A 25,888-nucleotide genomic window follows, 5' to 3' on the forward strand; every position below is an offset into this window, starting at 1 on the left:
CCAAGGTGGAATATGTTGTATTTGCCAGAAGTGGCAGCCAACCCAAATTTGCAGTTTTTCTCATAATTCTAAATGCTTACTTCATGCTCATAGGAAAGCGTTGAAGACAGTGAGTGTGAAAATAGTTTGTAAGCAAGTAGCAATATACTTAAGCTTCATCAAAAATCATTTCTATTTGTATATTAAGACATTTATAGCATGTTTTTCTCTGAAGTTCCATTAGTGAAAATACTTTTTATTTCTAGATTAGCGGTAGACTTTAAATTTATTCTGACTTAAAGGTTAAGGATCACATATGTTGTATAAATATACTATGCCATTGTAATATCAGATATCTGTTCTTGGAAGATTATCTAAAAGGCAAAAATGATGACACAGAGGGCACAGCGAGGTGTAGTAAAAATGATGTTGTCCATACAGGAAAGCAGGACACTGAGATTATTTCATTTTTTCAGTTAATCAAAGTGGACATGGTCATATCACTTCATTTCTCAGAGCCTCAATTTTTCTTCTGCAAAATGAACTAGATGACTTCCTTTGCTTTCACATAATTCACAATTTAGTGGGGAAATGGGCAAGAAAACAATTTTAAAAGAGGGGAGGTATAGAATGTTATAGAAAGAGAGATTTAGGGAATTAGGAGCTACACTCTACAGAGGCCCCATGAATAGGATTTCAAAATTTTTTTAAGTATTCTCTTGTAAAAAATGTAATCCAGAATCCTATACTGCAAAAAAAAAAAAAATGTAATGCTATTGGACTAGAAGTTAAATGCTGTCATTATAAGATATTGAGAGGAAAATGAATTCAATGCAGTAACGGTTCTAGAATAATACTCTCCTTTTTTAATAAGTCCATCTATGGAGTGATGTAATACTATATAATCTGAATATTGCCTTATGGTAAAATGCTAGAAACAAACAATATCATTGTTTAGAAAATTTTATGGAGTACCGAATCTCACTTGATCCTTATTAGTTTTGTTTTGTTTTTTGCTTTGTTACTACTCATCTATTACAATAAGGAACAATTTTTCTTCCTTTTCACATATAACATCTAATAACTTTTCTTCTAATTAAAAAGTAGCTGATTTACAATATTATATTAGTTTTAGGTATAGAAGTGATTCAGTGTTTTTATAAGTTATACTCCATTTAAAGTTATTATAAAATATTGACTATATTCTCTACACTGTACAATATATCCTTCAGTTCAGTTCAGTTCAGTCGCTCAGTCATGTCTGACTCTGCGACCCAATGAATTGCAGCACGCCAGGCCTCCCTGTCCATCACCAACTCCCGGAGTTCACTCAGACTCACGTCCATCGAGTCAGTGATGCCATCCAGCCTTAGAGCCTATTTATTTTATACATAGTAGTTTGTACTCCTTAAACTCCCACCCCCACCCCAACACTGATAACCAGTAGTTTGTTCTCCAATCTGCATCTCTTTTTGTTTTGTAATATTTATTCATTTGTTTTATTTTTTAGATTCCACATATAAGTGACAACATACAGTATTTGTCTCTCTGACTTATTACACTAAATATAATACCCCGCAGGTCCACTGGTATTGTTGCAAATAGCAAAATCTCATTCTTCTTTTATGGCTGAATAACATTCTATCGTGTATATACACTACGTCTTCTTTATCTACTCATCTGTTGGTGGACATTTAGGTTGTTTTTATATCTTGACAATTGTAAATAACATCCTGATAACTGTTGACTGGAATGTTATTTTTTCTCTCATTTAACTGCTCCATATGTACTTCCTTTCCTGACAGCTAAATAGTTAATATATCAATTAATGTCTACTCTTTTTCTCCTAGCCACAGTCAGAGTGGAAGTGGAGGTAAGCTACCCGCTTTTATCAGTTTCTAAAGTCTTCAACGTTCTTGTATATATTACTGACAAAATGCTCTTGTTTGCAAATAAGGAGGAGGATCTTAATGTGGTAGAAAGAAAGATAGACTGGGAATCAATAACATGGAGTCCAGTCCTGGCCACTGAGTGACCCTGAGCAAGTCACTTCTTTCTTCCACGTTACGGGTCATAGGGTGATTCCACTTCCATGTGCCCAGGGCAGTCTTGATTTGCGCAGTTGTCTGAGCACAATTTCTAGTAGTATCCCCCTTCACTTTCAGAAATGTCCCTATTTGGATGATACCTTACATAATCACCATAGCTATGACTCCTAAAGACTTCTCATTATCCCATCAACAAAATAAGGGTTGCTAATACCTGGCAGTGCTGAAATTCTCATCTTAAAAATCTAATTTCAACTTTATTATACACATTTTTACAAAGAAGGTAGTCAGTAAACATTGGTTAAATAAATATTTGTCAAATAGCAAACATAGGATAACAAATCAAGCAAGGGTTTAACTTTTAAAATATTCCTTTGATGAAATGAAATAAAGAAATGAAAAAGTCACCTTCTGTTCTTTTCTTTGTCCCAGCTCCCATCAATGCTTAGAGAGTCACTTTTCATTTGCTTTCCTTTACTTACATCTTGATCAATGCTTTCTTCTGAATGTCTCCTTAGTATTAATTAAATTTTTCTTATCAACTTTTCCCTTCTTTTTCCACAATAAATTTCAACTCCATCCTCTGTTTAATTTTACTTTTTCTCAGTTATTTCCCCCACATCTATCGCCTCCAGTGCACAGTACTCTATATCATCCCTCATATTTTTACAGTTCACTTCTAAGAATTCCTTATAAAATGATGTTAAAAATTAATTTACTTTTGTGTAAGAGTGGGAAAATAAAGCTACTTTAATTTAAATAATTGATATGAAAATAAGATGCTTTTTACATCTTATTTCTGCATGACATTTATTATCAAATTTTGAGTGAGCATTTGTGACCAAATTACAAAATTAACAGATTTTTTCCCCCCTAATTCACATGAAGGGATGTTTCCACCTCCCCCAGATGATGATATTTATGATGGGATAGAAGAAGAGGATGCTGCTGATGGGTAAGAATAATCAGCTTAATTGCCTCTTTGCAAAGTATTATATATACTAAAATTGTCACTAGTTTTGATTTCTAGTTAGAATAAAAAGCAGAAAGTAGCATTCCCTGTCATATAACCAAAAATGTTTAATTAATAGCAATGGCAAATGAGGAATTGTAATTATACCACACTTCAAATGAAGTGGTATATTATTTGGAATATACCACTTGGAACCTTGACAACTATGTCAAAAGGAGTGAAATGGAAAAGGGGTAAGGGTTACAAGTATTCAAACCTTTCCCAATCATTTATTTATTAATCCATACTTCATTTTTGTGACAATCTCTGGAAAGTTTGTAGTTGCATGGCTAGCCTTTGTATAATAATCATGTGCTGTGCTGTGCTTGGTCGTTCAGTCATGTCCAACTCTTTGGGATCCCATGGACTGTAGCCCGCCAGACTTCTCTGTCCATGGGGATTCTCCAGGCAAGAATACTGGAGTGGGTTGCCATGCCCTCCTCCAGGGGATCTTCCCAACCCAGAAATTGAACCCAGGTCTCCTGCACTGCAGGTGGATTCTTTACCGTCTGAGCCACCAGGGAAGCCCTTGTATAATAATCAAAGTTGTAAGCAATCCAAATAAATTGAGATCATATGTTTATCTGTGACTATATGTGGCAATATTGAAAACTTAATCCTTCAGGTGTTTAAACTTTTGAAGTGGTGCATTTTTAAATTTAAATACATATTTAAAAATTTTAATCTAATAACAACTTACTGTTAATCATAGTAAAGCTAAATTGATGTTTAAAACTTTTGACTCAGCTCACTGGTTTAAGAAACAAGGTTTAATAAATCTACCAAATAGGAGAAAATAACTTGCCTACTATTTACCTAGTCACAGCAGTATTCAAAGACCATGACTTATAAACTTAATAGCTTCATCTTGTTGAATACAATAAGTAGCTTACAGCCTGAATGATCAACACAGTATAATTATAAAAAATCTGATCAATGCCTGCATGCTCCAAAGCTCCACACTACAGGTTGAAGAGAAGAGTAACACCTGGTCCTGGGGGATTTTGAAGATGTTAAAGGGAAAAGATGACAAAAAGAAAAGTATACGAGAGAAACCTAAAGACTCTGAGTCAGACAATGATGAAGGTTCATCGTAAGAGTCAAACAACCACCAAATCCAGTGCACAATAACTACACTAATAATTTAATCAAATGCTACTAATATTTTATAACCGATAACCAAATTTGGACAGTCTTAAGAAATTTTAATGTGTTTTTCTATTAGTCATTCTAGTCTCATTTATTGTGTCACTTTTAAACTCATGCATTTACATAAGATCATCATATACATCAAAAATGTATTTTGTTTTCCGTTCAAACATGCACACACACACACATGCATACACTCACCCTCCATTCAGTAGGACCTTTTTTTAAGCTGTAAATCACATCTAAAAGGTCAGAATTCCAACACTGCATTTTACTATATAACATTTTATACTGACTATTCAAAATATACATTCTCTTTTAAAAGTTAACTTATAGAAAAAAAAGGACCAAATTTGGAATTTCTTTTCTCTAAATACAGTATCTAAAGTCTTTGTAACTTTCACAATAATGATATATTAATTCCCCTTGAATTACATGTTTGTCCTATACTAAAATTACTCTAAGTATCTTCAGTTTGTATAAATAAGACTAAAGCATGCATTTTATCTTTCTATACAAAAATAATCCTTTAGTATAAGTTCCATGTGTATAAATTTGAAGGACCTTAAGTACACTCAAATTTTCATTGTTTTATATATGCTAATTGACTCACCTCACTTTAACAGAAGCCTTTATAAGATGTCAATTACACATAGAATTCCTAATTTTAAATCCTTTTGTGAGACGCTAAAACAACAGTCAATAAGCGAGATACTTAAAATTGTAAGTAAACGTAGCAAATCTTCTCTTCATGTATCATTACTCAAATGTAGTCCTCGCTTAGAAATAAGAGCAAATTTTTTTTTTTTTGCTCAATAACACACCAGCTAATTCTGATTTAAATCACTTTTACTAATGACCTCTCACACTTCAGTGTAACTGTGCACCATTCTTTCAGTTATGTGGGTATGTGTATTTAAAGTTCAGAAAGTAATAAAAACTAAGGTCTTTTTCTGTTGCAACTAAAAGTCACCCAATCCTGATTTCAAATCACTTCTATTAATAAGTTCTCACTCTCTAGTTTCAGTGGCTATTCCTCTCTTATTCACCTTTCTTCTGTTTGGGGATATATGTGTACATATTATCAAACAATATTATGTCATACTGTGGCATATGACCATATGGTCATATGAAGATTCCTGTGACTTTTGTTGTGACTCTACACTTCTATTCTTTGAATCAAACTGTTTTCGTCCGGAGCTACACTGCAATGACTCTGAAATATTTAGACCATTTCATTTACTCTGGTATGATAATATGCCCAAACTTCATAGAACAGATTCAAAAACATTGGTCCAATGGCTGTGAGAAAAATAAACCGCTGGATGTCATGATTCTTGATTTGTTTGGCCAATACCAGAGTTCACAAAAAGTCTTGCTAAATTCCAAATTGCTTGACAAAAACTTGGGACTCAGCAGAGAAATGGAGGATGAGAAAGGAATAATACTCAACAGATTAACTAGCCTTCATAAGCCTCAAGGCTGTTACTTATTCATGCCTTTCCTAAATAAAAGACCCAATTTCTGTATTTATATTGGTCTGACTATAATTATGTTCTCATTTTCTTTCCAGTTTCCCTTCTCCTCCTAAACAAGTGGGTAAGTAATAAAAACTAATTGTGTTAATATATTTTAAATCTCACTTCTTGCAGATAGGGTAGCAGAAACGATTGCTTTAGTCACGCTATCCAAATTAAAGTTCTGACTCTGAAAATAATAAATTGTGTAACTCTGTCAAGTAACTTCACCTGGGATGGTCACAGCTTCTCAAAAGTAAAATAGTGGGAAAAGGAAATTTTTAACTTTCAGTGATTTTCCAGTGTTCTCCCAGTCACAGGATCACTATGGAGAAAGGGACAAATGAGTAGAGATGGCCCCAACAATCCTAATGGATCCCACCCCAATTTAGTTAGAGTTTGATGTATTAGATTTCTGCAAAAAGATTTCTAAACACGTGCCACACTATGTGCAACCAAGATCCTTCTGAATCTAAATTTCTTTGATTTTTAAAAATGTATCGTTTATATTGTCTTTGGAAATTTTTTCACTGCTAAATGTCAAATACTTTTTCCTTTGTACAATTTTGATCATCTTATGTTTTACCCTTGCTGAGACTTAAAGGATTTTTCTGAAATTTTCTTCGAACAAAATAAAATATCCTGCAAGTATATTCAGAGGTTTTCAAAAAGTTTATTTTAATTTATAAATAAATTGAAAAAGCAAACCAAACACAGAGATAATCTATTCTTCCATACTGTTCATCTGACTTTGTTTTCATCTAACAATTTGAAAATATGTAAGTCTCTAGCTCAAATTGATTAATAACTGATGATGAACTTACATCTTAACTTATAATTTTTAAAAAGTACTCAAGAAACTTAGCTCCACAAAGAGTAGGTATAAAATGGAACAAATGTGATAAATTAAGTAAAAATGTATTGCTCGTTTTGATTTTGTCTTTATTAATTATGTCTCAAGTGCATGTGCATGGAACAGTAATTTTTCCTCTTCTGAATATCAGTGATATGTCATTATTTTTTATATATTTATTCTAGATTGTTCAGGTAGCTGAACAAGTTTTTATGCTGTGAAATTAGTTAATCTGAATGGAAGGAAAATATGCACATATAAATACAGCATGTATATGTATGTACATATATACAGAAAAGGGGGGAGTTAAAGAAAATCAAATTCTTGCCACTATTAGAGAGCATTTTAAGCTTTCTGTGCTAATCATTCCTCAAAACATTTGTACTCCTGTTAAGCCATCTCTTCAGCTTAATTTGCTGTGGGGCAACTTAATAGGTACAGAAAGGAAGCAGCGCTCCTGACTTTAATAACAAGAAGTCTAGAAGGAAGAAAAGTGTCTACAGATTGGAAAAATCCCTGGGGCAGTTAAGGTCATAGCCACTTTTCCATCAATACTGATTCTCAAAATGGTCAGGTATCACAAGCACATTTTATTTTCAGGTAGTACCACAGGTAATATTACTATAAGGTAAAAGTTAATGAAGAACAGATCAGTGAGTAAAAAAAGAGTTATAGACAAATCAATAGATAAGTAGATAGATACATAGACAAAGACATAACATATACGTAAAATGATAGCTATTATCATAGCACCCCAAAGGTAAGTTTCTTACGTACTTTTTCAATATCTTTACCTGCTGCTAATGGCCAGGAATATTGACTTGTTTGTCAGCAATCAACTGATCTTGCCTTTCATCATACTTGTGGATCTTCAAATAATCTCAGTCACTACTTGAGGGTTTTTTCCTGATGACAGTAGTTATAATCATTGTCACTGTTGTTGTTGCTGAGGGAATTTTAACACATGCATCAAGGAAGAGAAAAATCTTTCCCCTTTAAAGAATAGATGATGCATCCAGGAGAAATGTACAGAGACCTCGGGGAAAGTTATTTTGTTGTCCTCAAAACAATCTTTATATTAAAATATATTAAAAATATCACTGAATGCTCATATCAAAATGTCCACTAACAGTGTTTCACCATTTGCTATTCTGTCTTTTGTTAGACATGGGAGATGAAGTTTATGATGATGTGGATGCCTCTGATTTCCCTCCTCCCCCAATAGAGATAAGGTAATTAAAATGTTCTCATTACAGTGAAGTAATGAAAATCAAACAGTTCAAGAACATTCAACTGGATAAAACCCCAATGGGGTGCGTTGGTACTATGTGCCATCCTGTTGGCTCTGTTCTCCTCTCCCTGATCCCAGCTCTGCTGTCTCTGCCAGGTTTGTGAATGGATGGATAGCCCAGGTCCTCCTCCTCTTTCTCTCTCCCCTCCCCCACTTTTCTCCCTTTCCTTCCCCCTTCCCCAGTGGTCCTTCTGGTCCCCTGGTCATCCTCTGCCCTGTGACCCACCAATGTCTATGTTCATTTATTCTCTCATTCACTGGGAAAATATCTGAAAGCCTGGTAGCAATTGATCTCACTAATTCATCCCCTCCCTTTATTTTTACTTTTTCCCAAACGTTGTTTGTCTTGAAGACATTGCTTAATTTGTATCTCAAATCCTAACCCACCTGCTTCAAACCTCCTCTGTCCTTCTCAAGAGGATTGTTTCTTCTTGTGAAAAAAATGAGAGCAAGAATTGTATTTTGAAAGGACTTTTAAAAGTTATGTCATACGTTTACAAAAGCATCAGATTCTCAAAGGTTCCATTCAAACTAACAACAACAACAAAAGCAGTCAACAGTGAATAGTGACATTCTTTATTTTCCCTAAGGCTTCAATTTAATTTTAGACAAAAATTGTAAGAGAATCTAAAATCGGTTAATACTAGAGGAGTACCTTTTGAAAATTCTTCTGAAATAGAATGTAACATGGTAGAATGCTTTCTTGTACTCCAGTGAGTATGTGAGATGATCTGATACATGCTAAAAGCAAGAACACCTTTAACTTTTTCAAGAAAAGAGAAAGATGAATAAAAAGATCTCAGAAATTGTTCAGTTAAAGGATGAAAGTAACATCGGTGGAATATAGTAAGTGGTGTATTCTGAGCTGTACTGGTAAAAAAAATGCATGAGTGAACTCTAAGTAAATATTTATTTTTTTACCAACATTGTTAAACTAATTTTACGGAACAAGATGCAGTGTCAAGATCAAAGAAACTGAGGGGGAAATATGTTGTTATTTATATATGAAGATCAAGTTCTACAGGCAAAACACACCAGAAATGTGAAAGGAGAATCATTCTCCTTTTTTAGTGCTCCGTGAAAAGAAAATCTAATAGTCCTTACCATAGGGAAGTCACTTCTATCCCTGACAGTTTTAAATGCATTTTTGTGTTTAATATTACTGTAGAAATGCCACCACATTCCATTAAATAGCTCTCTAGGAACCCAGAGTCATCCATTGGCCCTTTTCTTTAAGCAAAATAAGCCCCAGCTGATTCAACATTATGCAATAGGGACTATTTTCTTTCCCATTCTTGTTTTCAGAGTTTAAGACAATTGTGTATTCTCTAACATAGCATTGCATTTTTTAAAAATAAATTTCAATAAACTATCTTTAAAGAGAACGTGTGGGGCCTTTTTAACATTTGTGTGTGTTCTGATTGCTCCAGTGTGCTTATCTGGGCCAGGGACTCCATCACTGCCCAGGACACCAGCAGACAGAAGATTGTATTATTTAGTTGCTCAGTTGGGTCCGACTCTTTCCTACTCAGTAGACTGTAGCCCACCAGGTTCCTCTGTCCATGGAATTTCCCATGCAAGAATACTGGAATGGGTTGCCATTTCCTTCTCCAAGGGATCTTTCCAACCCAAGGATGGGATCTGTGTCTCCTGCATTAGCAGGCAGATGTTTCACTACTGAGCCACCAGGGAAGCCTGCAGACAGAAGGTGCTGAGGGACAGTGCAGAGCTTAGGGCCGGACAGTGTATACTAATTCACTTCCCAGTGAATAAACTCAATTTTAAACAGCTCAGTTACAAACAAAGCTTTATCTTAGGTAATCAAAATAAAATTAATATCAGTGATTAAAAACTGTCATTATTCACAAATATTCTGCTTTTTAAAATTCCTTCCTACAGAGATTCACAGCCTTTTCCTAGCAACCATATTTAATCCTGGGGAATGGTTCACAACCTTGGTTGCAGATTAAATCACCTGGGAACTTTTAAAATATGTGTGTCGGTACCTGGACCTCACTCAACCTAATTAATTAGAATTTTTAATTAATTTAATGTAATTAAAAATTCTAGGATTTAGACAAGGGCAGTGGTATCTTTAAAAAAACTTCCCAGGTGATTCTACTTGTGACCAGGCTGGAGAATCACTAGCTTAGACCAGCTGACTTCTCTTATAGTAATTGACTTTAGTTGGTATCATGAGATACAACCCTGGCTTCACTTTAAGTAGATATAAAAAAATTAATATATAGATAAATTTTTAAACCATGAAAATCAGTCTTTCAAAAAGTGTTCTTTTGTTGGGGGGGCGGAATTCCCTCATGGTCTAGTGGTTAGGATTTAGCACCTTCAGTGCTGGGGCGCGGGTTCAATCCATGGTCAGGGAACTGAGATCCTAGAAGCTGCATGGCGTGGTCAAATTTTTTTTTAATGTTTCTTTTTAAAGAAGTTTTTTCTATGATGTTAACCAAACCACTTGATTATTTAGGAAGGGTTGAAAAATATAGGGGATTCAAGAATAGGTTGGATTCAAGAATAGGTTGAAATTGCTGATATGTAACAATGTTTAAACTATACTTCAGTCATTTTATATTGTTCAACATGATCATCTCAAACTTCCATTTTAACTCAGCCTGTACTCTCTTCAAGAATATTCTACATTAAGAAAAGTCATCATTTATCACAGTGAATGTACTCAATTTCTAAGAAAAAATTAATTGAAAATGAAATTTAACAAAAATGTAATGCTATGAATTCTCCATTATACACTATTCTTTTTATATTTTGAAACTAAATGCTGTTTTATGTATGTTCTGCCATCCTAGTCAAGGAGTCAAGACCAAAGCCGAAGAAAAAGACCCTAAGAAGCTAAAAAAGCAAGAAAAAGAAGAAAAAGACTTCAGGAAAAAATTTAAAGTATGTTACATTTAAATATCATACAAAGTTCAAAGCCTTAATGAAAAAGCTGATGATTATCTGTGTAATTATCAATATCACAGTTATCCATCACAACACCTTTATTTTCTACAAACTTTGTTTTAGATTTAGATTTATTCCTTTAAGAAATTAAGCAAACTCTTGTACATGCCCAATATACATACTGTGGTAATCATCTAAATTTAGCTGTCCTTTGAAACTCAATAAGAAGGTAAGCTAAAAATAGAATGATTAAAAATGATGTGATATATATAGAGATATGAAATATTATTCAATCATGAAAAACAAGGAAATCCTGCCATTTGTGACAATGTGGATGGACCTCATGAGCGTTATCCTAAGTAAATTGTCAGACAAGAGGCAGAGACAAATACTGTATAATATCATTTATATGTAGAATCTAAAAAAACCAAACCCACAGAAACCAAGAGTAAAATGGTGATCACCAGAGGTGGAGAGCAGGGGGAGCTGTCTGTCAAAGAGTACAAATGTTCAGTTATAAGATGAGTAAGTTTAGGGATCTAATTACAGCATGGTGATTATAGTCAGCAATACTGTACTACATACTTGAAAATTCCTGAGAGAGTACATCTTAAGTGTTCTCACTACAAAGAAGAAATGGTAATTATGTAAAGTGATCGAACCAATAGAATTGAAGTTTTGATAGTAATCATTTTGCAGAAAATGAGTGTGGCAAATCAATGCATGTACATCTTAAATTTTTAAATTTAAAAATAATTATTATTTTAGGTTGGTGAGGTTGCAAGTGATTTTTCTCCAAAAAAGTTTTCTTTAATCTTCTTATGTTATCTTTTGAAAAGATAATAAGGAACTAGTTTTTTTTTAACAAAATTTGAAATTTTGCTGAAATTTTTAACAAAATTTCTTAATAAGTCTGTCAATAAGTGAATTACTTTAATAATACACATCAATCAATAATAAATGTTTTCCCTTATGTTTCCAGTATGATGGTGAAATTAGAGTCCTCTATTCCACCAAAGTTGCACCCTCCTTATCTTCTAAAAAGTGGGGCAACAGAGATCTACAGATAAAGCCTGGAGAATCGCTGGAAGTTATACAAAACACAGATGATACAAAAGTTCTCTGCAGAAATGAAGAAGGAAAATGTAAGTCACTACTTACTATTCAGAAATATGATGCTCCAGCATTTAACAGCTAAACAAGTTTTAGTGATCACTCCAAACTCTTTTTGCTCCATGCTTGGTAAATTTAAGAAACTGGAGATCTTGCTGGGCTGGAATCAATGTATTTCATTTTAATTTTTTTCATTTCCCACCTGCTATATTTGGCACTGAGTTGCAAAGATAATGCCAAATTAGTGTTTCTGGAAATATGGTCCCACAGACCCCCAGCATCAGAAAACTCTGATGCTATTATCACAATTGCAATACCCTAGCCCCACATTTGACTTGCTGAGTCATGAGCTCTGCGGGTCAGACAGAGATTGTAAGTCTTTCCTAGTTTGTTCCTATGTACACAAAAGTGAGAACCACTGTGCTAAAGAACTGAGTGAGTCTTGCTCTGGTCTGGTTTTAAAATTATATCTCATATGTCATACCTAGCATTTCCAGTTTTCCTACCTTGCAAATTCACTTGTTTTCATTTCCTATTTGGCACATTTAATATAACCTACTCTTCCAAATAAATACAAGACAGTCCTTTCCTCTCTGACAGATACTTAAGCTGACAGATGGAAATGTTTTTGTCCAATTTTAAGAGGTAGCTTATTTCATTTAAAGTCCAGGGAAGAGTAAGTCAAAATTATGATGTCCTATATTTAAAACTGAATAGCCAGCCTGGCTGTCCCATATCAGCCCAGTAAGTCTGCACGGAAAACTCTTGAGTTCAATTTTAATGACAGGAAGGTGACTCAGGGACAGGAACCAAAAAGGATCTTTCAAGAATAAAACACAGTGACTCAAGGGTGGGGAAAATGGACCTAAAGTTTTTATGGACAAGGTGTGGTTGGCTGTAAAAGGGAAAAATGGAATGTGGGTACAAAGGATAATAGGCAGGGGTATGTAGTGTTAAGACTAGAAGGTCACAGGAGATCATTTGAAGACAGAGCTGCAGGAGACAAAGAATACCCCAACTCAATCCAGGATTTGTGCACACACACCCTAAGGAATAGTCTTAAATGCGGATAACTGCATGCTTTAAAGGGCTGCCAAAATATTTTTTAAATGCTCAAGGTTTTTAAATTATTGAAGTTATGATGAATATACCAAATCGAATATTTTCCAGGATGATTATGATAACATGAGGAAATGCTCATGATCCATTAGTAACAGAAATAAGAAGCCTGCTTAATAAAGGATGGGATTTCTTTACAGCCATGTTTTAAAAATATTTAAATAAAACTAAAATGCTAATAATGGCTGATTAAGGTGATGGAGTGGGGTGCTTACCAGGTGATGCTAGAGGTAAAGAACCCACTTGCCAATGCAGGAGACATAAGAGATGCTGGTTCAATCCCTGGGTCAGGAAGATCTCCTGGAGGAGGGCATGGCAACCCACTGCAGTGTTCTTACTTGGAGAATCCAATGGACAGAGAAGCCTGGCAGGCTACAGTTTATAGGGTCACAGCAAGTCGGACAAAACTGAAGTGAATGAGCATGCACCCATGCACAGGGTGATGGGCCTAGGTGATAATTTCTTTCCCTCTGCTTTTCCAATTATGTCACATTTTTCACAACAATTGTTCTAATGCTTGTTATATGGACCTTTCTCCAGAGGACAAGTTTCAGGCTTGTTTTGACCTGCTGTCCAGAGATTCCTGTCCTTAACAACAGACCCCATCTAGAGCAATGCTCCTAGACTTAAAAGTACATGCACTTCACAGAGATCTTGTTAGAAATGTAGACTTTAATTTAGTAGATCTGAGGTGAGGAGTTTTCCTAAGGTCTCACATAATTCATGCTGCTAGTCCACAGAACAGACTCTGAGTAACAGGACGTAAATGACCTCAGCAACAGACATGTATAGATACAGATGGGCAGATGTAGATTCAGCATCAAGAACAGAAATTTGGAGCAGACTCCTCTCTAGGAATCAACAGACCTTAAACAGGAGAAAAAGCAGCAGCCATTCAGGGATAATTTGTAATCTGCTGTCATTTTCTATTTGGACATCAATCATTCTAAATACTACTATGAATACCGGAGGGCTCCCATCCTCTTAAGAATTTATCATCTGTTAAAAATGAGAAGTGAAAACATTACATGATAAAATCAAGGGTTCCTTGTTACTTTTATCTTTTTCTTTTTTTCCTAGTATAGGACCAATGCAGTTTACAGTTCCCAAGCTCACTAATAACTAATTCAGTTCTTTGGTGGTTTGGGGTTCATCTCAAACAGAATGAAAATCATCTTATTATATCTTGTGTACTAGTTGTTTTTTATTTAAAAACTTTCTTTGGCCTGGACTGGTCTTAGTTTGGCCTCCCCAGTTGGAAGGTGAGTCTGGGAAACTCCCATGGGCAAGTGGCAGAGTAGACTGGGAAGAGAAGGCAGCTAATAAAACCTTGTTATCAAAAAGAGGTATCACTTGGGTAGGTGGAGCTTGCATGCTCAGATGTTTCAGTCATGTCCAACTCTGTGATGCTATAGACTGTAGCCTGCCAGGCTCCTCTGTCCATGAGATTCTCCCAGCAAGAATACTGGAGTGGGTTACCATGCTGTCCTCCAGAGGATCTTCCTGGCCCAGGGATTGAACCCACATCTCTTATTTCTGCATTGGCAGGCTCAAGCATCAGTGTTATCCCATCTGGTGGGAAACAAACAGGGATATTTATACATCAACTCCTGTCCATCAGGAATTGAAGACTACCCCTGGGCGTGTGGCCAGTCATTCAGGACACTGGGAAAGCAGACAAAAAGAGTTCTGGAAGCCAGGAAAAAAAAAAAAAAGTCATCAGTAAATAAACAGAAAATGCAATTACTATCAGTTGCAAGTCGAACCACAAATCTGAAATCATGAGGGTGAAAGTATATGGGAGGGCCATCAAAAACATCTTCAATTACATTATTCCACAATTCAATGATCAGGTTTATTTCATTTCCCTTTTATTTCCCCAAATCTCTTATCTTTCTTAATTTTTCCAAAATCGCTCCTTATTCTTTCCCTGAACTGAATCCTTGACATTTTTAATTTTCTTAATTTCTGATCCATTCCTCAAATATCACTATAGGATTTGGGACCATTGCTGTGTGGATTTAACCCTCCCTCATCTGGATTATTCCAGTAACCTGTCAAAAGATATGTCTCCCTTACCATTACTCTCAGCCAGTCCACTTACCACACTGTTACCCGAATATTATTTTTAAAAACATGAAGTCTTTAGGGTTAGTATATAAAATCCTTTATGATCTCGCCTTCCCCTCTTCAACTATTTCCCATCTGCAGGTGATACTTCAGAAATACAGACTACTGACTTGTCATTCCCTGAGTAAATTATGCTATTTCATGCTTCTATACTATTGTATTCTATTTGGAATGCCCATAAATTATCTATTAAAAACAAACCAGTTGTCATCTAAAATTGGAAGCACACTCATTCCCTCCTCCCTAACACAATTAATCTCTCCTTGCTCTACCATACCACTACTGTTACTGCGGCAATTGTCCTTATTGCTTTAACAACATATTACTCTTATTAAACTCTGAGTTTGAGAGTAACTTCAATGAAATGTTCTCAACATTGTATTGCCAATACATTCTACACTGCCTGGTACCTTGTTTGGGACTTGCTGAATTGAGTATAAGAATTCAGAGACTGCAATTGTTTAACCAGATGAAAATCTGACATACTGACATTTGTGGGAAGAAGTCTGTTGAATAGTTTAACTTGTTTCAAGACACAAGTTCTCTGTCTTAGCCTTAGTGATTCCATTCACTTGTGTATCATTTGAGAGACTCTAAATCTTTCCGTTCCTTTTTCTACATGTAATTAGCAGTAATAGCATTTGCAATCCAGCACCATGGTGATCCTAACATTTTCCTTACTTTCTATTCTTTTTTAATCTGGCACACACACAAAAAAAAGAGAAAACCATAGTTTACTTAAACATAATTGTAATGCTAGAAATCCAAGGCTAAAGCATGAACAGTAATCCCTTCTCACTGCAGAGTAGAGTACAGACCACTTTTACTGGCATTAGCACATTTGAAAAAGTCTCACCCACAGACTCGTAGGAGAGCATATTGTAGCGGCATTGAGATCTTACATATATATTTGATGGCACATTCCCAAATGTTTAGAATTTCTTGATAATATTTGTGCATTTTCCTCAACTCAATTTCTCATTAGCTGGAGTTTTCCCACCTCCTGTCACTGGAGAAAATTTTCCTACAAAAATGTGTGGAATGAGACATGAGCTGAGTTATTTGTGGTCAAAATGTTCTCCATTTCCTTTGGGCATCAAAGGAAGGGGAATTTTAAAGGTACTTTGAATGTCCCCAATCCAATTGATCGTTTCTTTGCTTTGGTAATTTTGCTTTCCATTTTAAGACAACACATGCTAAGTGAAGAAAAAAAATTTTTGTTCAGAAATTTAATAATTCATCTGATTTGAAACCCTAAAACTAAGTAGGGAGAGAAAAAGAGAGGAAAGAGAACATTTCCAATACACTAGGATAAAATAATTTATATTTAGTATTTTATACTGCATTTCATTTTTAATTTCTATTCCACTATGAGCATTTTCTCTTGAAGTTCGACATTGTTTCACTTGCCTGGGTAAAAGGATGAAGTGTGACTTTATTGTTTTTAAACTGCATGAGGCCAAAGTGAGTAAATTTAGCTTTATTTCTGGGCTTGCTTACGACAAATGAAATGATAAGGAAATAATACAATTCATCATTTTTACTGAGTAAAAAATTTGAAAATATTAGAACAACAATCTCTTTCATTTTATTCCAAAGATGGCTTTGTATATCCTTGGTAATTTTATATTCACAACGCCCTTCAGAAAGGTTAGTCATTAGTTCTAGGACACATCTGACCTGTAGCAAGTAAAGGTTAGGGGAAGAAATTAACTGGCATGTATACAGGGTGGGTGTGACTTTCTTAAGTAGGTCTACCCCACCGCATATTTCAAAGCATTTGTCTCAAGCCATTGTGTTCTATGTTCTGCTCTATGAATGTGAAGTTTCCAAATAATAATCTCATATGATATATGAGACTCCTTGGTGTGCCAGTGTCCATCATATTATAGAGCTGACTAAACACAGCAGCTCCTCTGCATGTTTCAGAACTATGGTGAGTTTTCTGTTTATTTCATTTGTTTGTATTTTTCATTAATGTTCCCTATGATGGTTGTACATGGAACATGTGAGCAAAGAGAACATTTTCTACCGCAAACAAAAATTTGTTGGAGATTTTAAAATAATGGAGAGATTGTATAAAAACTCATGGTAAGACACTTGTTTTGACACTGTCGTGAATCATGCTTCTAATATAATGAAGTTTTAGCAGAGATTTTTAAAGGTACTAGACAGCAAAACCTATGCTGTATTAAAAGTTGTTCACCCTGTAGAAATGCTATTTAATAGCAATTTTATAGCTAATGAGCCCTGAATGATCACATCATTTCAGGGAACTAAAATAGAGCAGCGCAGGACCAACCCTTCTCCAACCCCTTAATATGTTTGCTCTCAAATAATGTTCCCAATCATTGATGTTTATGTATCTCACAACTACAAACACAGCAGCAACATTAGTGCTTTCCTCTAACGAAAAAGTGGTTACAACTCTTGAACAGACAAGATATAGGAGGAAATGTAATCGAGGTTTGAGAAGCTAAGAAAATAAATTTTTTGTAATTAATTTTGTGAGATTAGGTAATTAAACTGTATTATGAGTTATTAACTTTGATCACTGAAAGTACTGTTTTACACCTAATTACAGATAGTGTTTTATCCATGTTGATGCAATTTTAGCATAATTGAGTTTAAAAATAATAGATGTCCTATAGTGGTGGTGGTGTAGTCACTAAGTCATGTCTGACTCTTGCAACCCCATGGACTGTAGCCTGCCAGGCTCCTCTAGCACTGCAAAATAAAAACCTTTAATTCCCAAAATGAGGATTATATTCTTTATTTTGGATTTAGTTTCTTTTGACCTTCTAAATATTTTTTACAAATATATTTGATGCCAGCATAACTCCAATCTTTGGCAATATTTTCTTATTTTTTATATATTTCTCTAATTGTCTACATTCTAATTTTAGTTCAGATACTTTACAAAGCCCAGACAACTAACAAAGAGATTAACTTCATCATTGAAGGCTTCAGTCGTTATTTTTAAATTATTAATTTAAACATGAATATCATGGGAACACTTAACTTGTATTGTTTTATTTTCCAATTTGTTTTTAAGAGAAAATTAAAAATGAAAACATAACCATCAGTTTTAACTAACGAAAAAATAAAGTTTATGGCTCTTACTGTCTGTAGAAATGGTTCACACTTTATGTTAGCCCTAAACACAGGTACAGATAAAGACAGATTTCCACTATTGGAACCCTGATACAAAATCTGCAGTTTGTTCTAAAAGTCTGTTATTTTCAGAGTTTCTCTTTTGAGAGACACACAGAGAATTGAATTTGTTAAAGATGAGCTTATCCCCCTTTAAAAATCACGCTAAATGGATGATGTCCAACCTTAAATTTTTTTAAGTTTGTTACTGTGAAACGAAAGAACTGTGGAATCAAAGGCAATCCAAGGATCATAGATATTAATTTTAGATGACCTTTATATTAACTTTTTCCACATCTGCTTTAATTGAAATAAAATGGAAGATATAACGTGGTCTAATTTTTTCATATTCCAAGAAAAATATTAGTCTGTTTTTATGATTTTGACACATGCTTCATTACCTCTATGCTACAGCAATTCAAAAATAACTTTGATTCTTTATTTTCCAAATATGATTCTTATAAAATAAGATTAAAAAATTTAACAAAAGTTTTTATCAAAAAGCGATGAATCTGTTGACAGAATATTTGGTGGAGTATTTTTACCCTGGAATATTTCAAAGGAAAGTTTGTTTCCTTAAATTTTAATGCACAATTTCAGTTATATGATTTTAGCTTAAAGTTTTTATGTGTTAAGTCAGTGGCAATATGATATTACTATGTTTAAGTAAGTTTATTAGCATTGGTATTAATTTTCATTTATGAACCTCTTGCTTTGTCATTTTTTACACATTTACTCTGATTTAGAGCCCAAAACCAGATCTGAGGTGGAACAGAACCATAAATTGACTCAGTGCAAGAAATTATTGGCAAAAGTATAAACGGTACTAATGGCAAGCAAGCAATAGTGACTAGGTGCTAACACAAAACTAACAGCTATAAGGGTTAGTAAATTAATTAGATGTCAGCAGACACTTTCTTGTGAAAAATAGTGCATATTTTTTCTTAGGAGTATTTTGCTCAAGAGGGGCAAAAATAAAGTGGAAAAAAATAATTTGCTTTCCTGTATAAAATGTCTATTTTCTATTTAACAGAGGAATCACTGGAATCTCTGATATCTGTTCTTCTAATAATTATTTGTTCCATCAAAGATGAAAATACAAACACTGACATTCTGTCAACCGGCAAAAGCAATAGTGAAAGATCTTTCACACTGATTACAAGAGAGCTGTTTTGAAACCTTTTCGAATGCACACTCCCCCAAGTAACCACTAGATTGCGGATCTGAAAGGGGAGTAGAATATAATTCTGACTGTTCAGTGTAAAAAAAGTTGAAAAGTTAAGTCTTAGACCTGGAGATATTTAAAATCCCTACCATGACCTGGGCTTCCCTTGTGGTTCAGCTGATAAAAGAATCTGCCTGCAATGCAGGAGACCCTGGTTTGGTTCCTAGGTTGGGAAGATCCAACCCAGAGTGGGGCATGCAACCCACTCCAGTATTCTTGCATGGAGAATCCCCATGGACAGAGGAGCCTGGCAGGCTACAGTCCGTGGGGTCTCCAAGAGTCAGACTTGACTGAAGGACTAAGCACACACCCCCGTGACCTACTCTTGTAACTGGAGAAATTATGCTTAATAAATTCTTAAAATTGCGCCACATGGGCAACACCTTGAAGAAATAGATTAAACTGTGAAAGAAGCTTGGGCTACAACATACAGTAGCTTAGAAAAGAAAATATTAGTTTTTCATTTAAGGGAGAAGGAGGAAATATTGTAAATGGCAGAAAACAGGAAAGAGAGAAAAAGAAAGAGAAAAGTGGACATAAAAATGAGTCATATTTGGAGATAGATATAATTATTCAATATATTATATAATATTCTTTTAATTATTAAATTCTATTTCAATTTCTTTAAAAATAGCAGAGAGTTTTCAAGTTTATATTGTTACTAAAATATATTTTCTTTTTCTTTCTTAGATGGTTATGTCCTCCGGAGCTACTTGGTGGACAAGTAAGCCTATTTTCTCCTCCTACTATAGTTTCAAAAAGAATGATATTCTTTTCTTTAGGAAGGATTTTTAATATCATTTAAATAACATAATCTACTAAACTATCATAAATAAATTTTAAAACAATACACTATACTAATGTCAATATGGTAGTATCCATAATGAAGTTAGTTTTAAGTATCACTCTTTTAAATCTAAAAGAGGAGCCCTTCTCATTCATGATTATACCATTGCTGGTTTTATATATTCATTGGAGACAGACATAGCAACATTGGATACAGGTCAAAACTGCTAGCACTTTCATTAATACTTTGCTATTCACTAGCTATTAATGTAGCTGAGGGACTTCCCTAGTGGTCCAGTGGTTAAGATTTCACCTTCCGATGCAGGGGGTATCGGTGTGATCCCTGATCAGGGAGCTAAGATTCCTCATGCCTCATAGCCAAAACAAAACAACAAAAATGCAGTGGATTGGATTGATCGGAGATCAATAGCTCTGCAGAGTAGGTACAAATATCACCTGTTAACAGTTTATAGTTTGGCTCCTAATTGAGGGCTTTTCTTTACTCACGCCATGCATCATAGAATATTAAGTTGTCTTTTTTGGAAGCACGCCAAAAAGAAAAGATAGTGGTCAATGATTCTTCTATTTTTGTGAATAGGACATTGTCACGGTCTGGTACTAGTGCTAACAGAGTCACACACCCCTACCCCTCCCCCGCCCCAATGTTACAAGATTCTGTTCCAAGCAAACCAGTGTAAGAAATGAGCTCCATTATCACAGTAGGTCATATACCAATCCAGAGATTTACAGAATTCGGCATAATTAAGAAATCAAGGAGGATTCACAGACTGTATCCATAAACAACCTGACACCATCAGAAAGAGACAACTGCAGGTTAAGTGCTCTGTCAGCAAACTAGTAAAGAATCAAGAGAAAAATAATCATAACACTTTTGTTTTCTTCAGAGCATTAATCACAGTAGTAGGCATTGGATTTTTCAATGGGCTTTACTCTATGAAAGATACAAATTTCAAGGAAAGAATGTGTGACAAATAATGGGACCACATCTTCATCGGTGATTATTACAGGATGATTTAGAGAGAATTCCGAAAGTGTACTCTAAGTAATTATTGCTTTACCATCTATTGAAGTGAACAGTTAATAAATGCTGATTGAATGAACGGTAGAAAAAAATCTGTCCTCTTTGCATTTGTATCAAATTTCCATTAGCCAAATCCTTCCTCAATCTCAGAAAAAGGATTCAAACAGAAGACATAGGGAACTCACAGCATCTGCCATAATTAGCAGCAATTTGAAAAGCCTGCTGCTTCTAAATGCACAAAGGTAGTACAGGAACCACAAGTAGGTCTGGACTAAGTGACAAACTCACCTCACATTTCTGCACTTCAAACCTGTGTCCTCTATTCCAAGGTTCTATTAATATTTATAATTCTATTTTAATTACTTGCATGTCATTCTCTCCTCCATTAGCTTATAAGCTTCTAGAAATAAAGGCTGTGTCTTACTTATAAATCTCCTGGTACGTAGGAGGGACTCAGTGTGTGTATGGAATAGAGTATGTCACAAAGATTCAGGATCAGATAAAACCTAAAATGTGTAAAAGTCACAAACTATCATTAGGGATGCTGCCTATAACCACAAACATTTTTTAAATTATGTAACATAAGAATCACCTACGAACCATACCCTGGCTGCTTATTTTGTAACCAATACTTATATATTTTAATTAATATTTATAAATTATAATTAGAAATATTGTAGAAATGATACACCCATTTCCTATGCCAAATATTTTTGTATTTCCTTCAACACTTGAAATTCACATGAAAGTAGTATACATCTGATATTAACAACATAAAGAATTCATCAGAGTTTTGGATGAGGGCCCCCAGTAGAGTACTGTGCTTTGATTTTTCAGTTTGTTCAGTTCAACAAACATTTCTTAACCAAGGACAGATATATGCTAGGCTTGTAGTTTAATTAAAAGATGAATAAGGCATGGTCTGTGTTCTTGGGGCATGTTTTCACTATTTTGTATGTCTGTGATATGGAATAAGTTGTGTGTGTGTGGTGTGTGTGCATGTGTGTTTAAGAGTGAAACAGAAGACTTTTATAGTCAATAAAAGGGGATCCAGATGTATATGAAATTTCTTCCCATTTATAAATGTATAACACGTAATACTCATCATCATAATACTTCTCATCCTTAAATGCCTTGTATCACATGAAATAATGTTATTAAACTTTTAAGCTAATGTTACTTTAATATTAAGCAGATTATTTCATTAAAGTAAAATTTATTTTCTACTTAACAGTGATGGAGAGATTTATGATGATATTGCTGATGGTAAGTCTCATGTGGCACTCACCACAGGGAAGAATGGTGAATTTACTGTTCTTACAAATACTGGAAATAGCTTACTGGATTAATAAGAGCCTTCCAATCTGATCAGAACTTGAATTACCTGAAAATGTTAGGAAATGTAAATACCTTGGTATAATGAAAAAAACTTATTTTTGTAAATGACTGGAAATCAAGAGAAAATCTCTTCTTTATTTCCTTTGAAAATAAAAGAATCAAAATATTTAGTGAATTTTTCATTATACCATGAGTCTTAATAAAAATTGCTTTTATCCACAAAAAATATTTGTGCTTAGACAGTAAATAGGTACATATTTCATAACATGTATTACTTATTAGTATTATCTAAGCATTGAACACTTCTAAATTACGATCTAAAAGTTTAATCTCACCTGAAATGAGGCATAGTGTAATGTCCCTTTTAGTCTCCTTTTAAATGTACGATTCTTACTGATGCCTAATATTTTCAGCCTCATCCAGAAGTACTTTCAAAAGGTACATTTAATAAAGTTTCAGATTAAATAATCCTGAGTCTCATTTTGGTAGAGAATAGATTTGTCCAGAAACTTTGTTTGGAAAAGTACACTAAGCAATGAGTGTTAAATAAATATATGGTCTTCCAGTTAACTGCTTTTTCAGTTCTGCTTTACCTTAATCCTAAACCAGGAGAGTATGAATCATTTACATTTCCAATTATGAACACTTAGGGAATATGTATTTTGTGTAACTAATTTAATTTCTGTTTTCTCCTTTCAGGTTGCATCTATGACAATGACTAGCTCTCAGAAGCTCTTCTGCTACGTTCATTTGACATCAGTGTGAAGTCTGGGTTTTAATTGGCTTGTTATCGAGTATCATAGAAAATGAATGCACAAAGCTACTTAGTACTTTTATCCAAAAATTCCAATTACTTTTATACATCGTGAAATTTTGGACTTGGAAAGTGATAACTCTGCCTAATCAACGTCTTAGAAGACTGTATTTAAGAGATGTAATAAATATTAAAAACCCAGTTCTGCCTCAGCTACAATGAAGGCACTTCTTTTAGTCCATCAATAGACAACTCTTCCTAAAAAAATCATTTGAGAAGAAATGACTGTGTTGTCTAAAGAAACATAAAGAACAACAAAAAATATAAGGAAGGAAATTTTTAGACTTTTCATAAGAGGGAAAACTATTGTTTGTACTTCTAATGATCATATCTTATATTCTCCATTCAAATTACCTAGCTTTTAAAAGGCAGGGCTGTCTCCTCTCTTATTGGTGGGTTAAATGTTTTTAAAAATGATAGTAGTAGTGGAACTTTTGTATAAAGTTTGTCCCTAAGTTAATTGTGAATATGTTTTAATTATTTGATGAGAATGTATGCGATTCCTACACACACCTGAGATTAAAACGGTGGAAGAGTCTAAAATGTTTTCTTTTTGTAGAATTGTATGCTAACAGTATAATTCTGTTTAAAGTGCTCTTGTAACTAGAGTGGATATGAATGAAGACTACCCTAAAATTATGAAGAATGAAGTTTGAAAGTAACTAGCCTTTAATGCACCTCTTTGCTATGAAGACTCTTTTACAGGTTTTTGTTTTTCAATTACCTCTATGGAAAAAACTTTAAACCACTTTACTGGAAAGTTAGCCAACAGAGGGCGTACAAATTAATAAATCTTAGCATTTGGGCTGGGGTTTTTCATATTAGTACATACTCAACCAAAAACAATCCCAAAACAAAATGTGAATCATTTGGGTTCCAAAAGCTAAGAACACTAAACATGACACAAACTGAAGAGACCTAACACCCAAGAAAAAAGTATATTAGGAAACTTTTTCAACTTCAACCCACTCCAGTATTCTTGCCTAGAAAATCCCATAGACAGAGGAGCCTGGCTGGCTACAGTCCATGGGGTCACAAAAGAGTCAGACAGGACTTAGTGACTAAACAAACAAAATATGAATTGAGCAAATCCTAATGCTGGCCCTGCTATTAATGAACCTTGATGTGATATTGGATAAATTATTAATCCTCCTCCTATTAATAGTTATCTCATTTGCAAATTTCAGGATTAGACTAAGTCAGTTTTTCCCAATGTTTTCACTATCAGTTAACTTCTATAATCCTCCTCTGCCCTAGCCCTGTGCTTTAGAAGCTTTTCCTGATTTTTAAAATTCAGTGATGAAATAATGATTAATGCATTACCCATGTTTTAATATTGCAAAGGCCCACCCATTGGAGAGTCTGAAGAGTGGCCCCTCTGAATTGAAATAATTCCAAGTAATTGTAAAGAAATTCAAAGTCTTCATATGGGTTAAGTGAGATTTCTATTAGGTACTTTGAAATGTAAAAATAGATCATCAACTACTATCATTTCTCTAGTCTGAGGCCCCCAGATTAGAAGACACTGATCTTAAAAGACCTCTTCCAATTATGAAATATTTGATGCCTAATTTTTGATAGAAGGAGACAGTATTTGCTCATGTGATGAATTTACTTCAAAACCAGATAAAATTACATCATCCATATGTGGTTTTTGTTTGTTAAATCAGGTAACAAATATACAGAATACACTGTCAGTATGTTTCCAGTAATTTTTTCTTCTGATTCAGAATAGTATAAACTCAACACAATGTCAGTTTTAAAAATGCCAAATTATATCAAGAGAATCTTTTAGAATTTTGATTCATATACAAAGAAACAGATACATGCCTGTGAAAGATTTATGTAATAGGTAATTGCCTTAATATAAAGGAAATATCTGAAGTATTAATTTTAATATACTAAATATTATTTCTGTTTTGGTTTTACATAAGGAATTTTGTCATGTGAGAAGAGTGACAAATAAATAATACCTTCACAGATAACTTTGCCTCCTACTTATCGAGAAATCAAGGCTAGCAGGCTTTCTGTCCCATAACTTGATCCCATATCTGTATAAGACTGTGTTTGAGCCCATTCTTATCTCTTTTGGCTTCGGCCTCAGAGGATGGGATACCTCCGGTTCAAACCAAACCTTCCACCACGGATGTCCCTGAGACCCGCTTCCTGTTGTGTGATAGAAATTGAGATAACCAAGTGCAAATGCTTCAAATATCCTACAAGGTGCAGCCTTAGTCCATATCCAGACACTAACCCAGAAAATAAGATATCACCACTCAGAGTCAAAGCCACAACCTGTTATCTCACATTTTCCTGCCTTCTCTGGAGTCTTCTTCTTTCACAATTATTTCATTCTCAGCCTCCCTGTCTCACTTCTTCCCCATCCCTCTTTCCCTCCTTCAC

At 34.4% G+C, this 25,888-nt stretch overlaps 1 protein-coding gene across 6 annotated transcripts in view; it reads left to right on the forward strand.

The window, feature by feature from the left end:
- FYB1 (FYN binding protein 1) overlaps positions 1-25,470 on the forward strand; it is a 175,172-nt gene extending 149,702 nt beyond the window's left edge. For 5 of the 6 annotated variants that reach the window (XM_060400475.1, XM_060400476.1, XM_042233840.2 and 2 more), the window contains 10 exons: positions 1,830-1,852; positions 2,916-2,982; positions 3,995-4,132; positions 5,762-5,787; positions 7,724-7,790; positions 10,672-10,762; positions 11,748-11,910; positions 20,196-20,229; positions 22,568-22,599; positions 23,371-25,470. In XM_060400475.1, coding sequence (XP_060256458.1) covers positions 1,830-1,852; positions 2,916-2,982; positions 3,995-4,132; positions 5,762-5,787; positions 7,724-7,790; positions 10,672-10,762; positions 11,748-11,910; positions 20,196-20,229; positions 22,568-22,599; positions 23,371-23,393 — 664 coding nt within the window. In that variant the 3' untranslated portion in view covers positions 23,394-25,470. The remainder of the gene's footprint in view (positions 1-1,829; positions 1,853-2,915; positions 2,983-3,994; positions 4,133-5,761; positions 5,788-7,723; positions 7,791-10,671; positions 10,763-11,747; positions 11,911-20,195; positions 20,230-22,567; positions 22,600-23,370) is intronic. The other variant, XM_042233838.2, reaches the window with a different exon arrangement.
- Positions 25,471-25,888: the final 418 nt, after the last annotated feature.

Source organism: Ovis aries, chromosome 16 (assembly GCF_016772045.2).
Source record: "Ovis aries strain OAR_USU_Benz2616 breed Rambouillet chromosome 16, ARS-UI_Ramb_v3.0, whole genome shotgun sequence".
Lineage (NCBI taxonomy): Eukaryota > Metazoa > Chordata > Mammalia > Artiodactyla > Bovidae > Ovis > Ovis aries.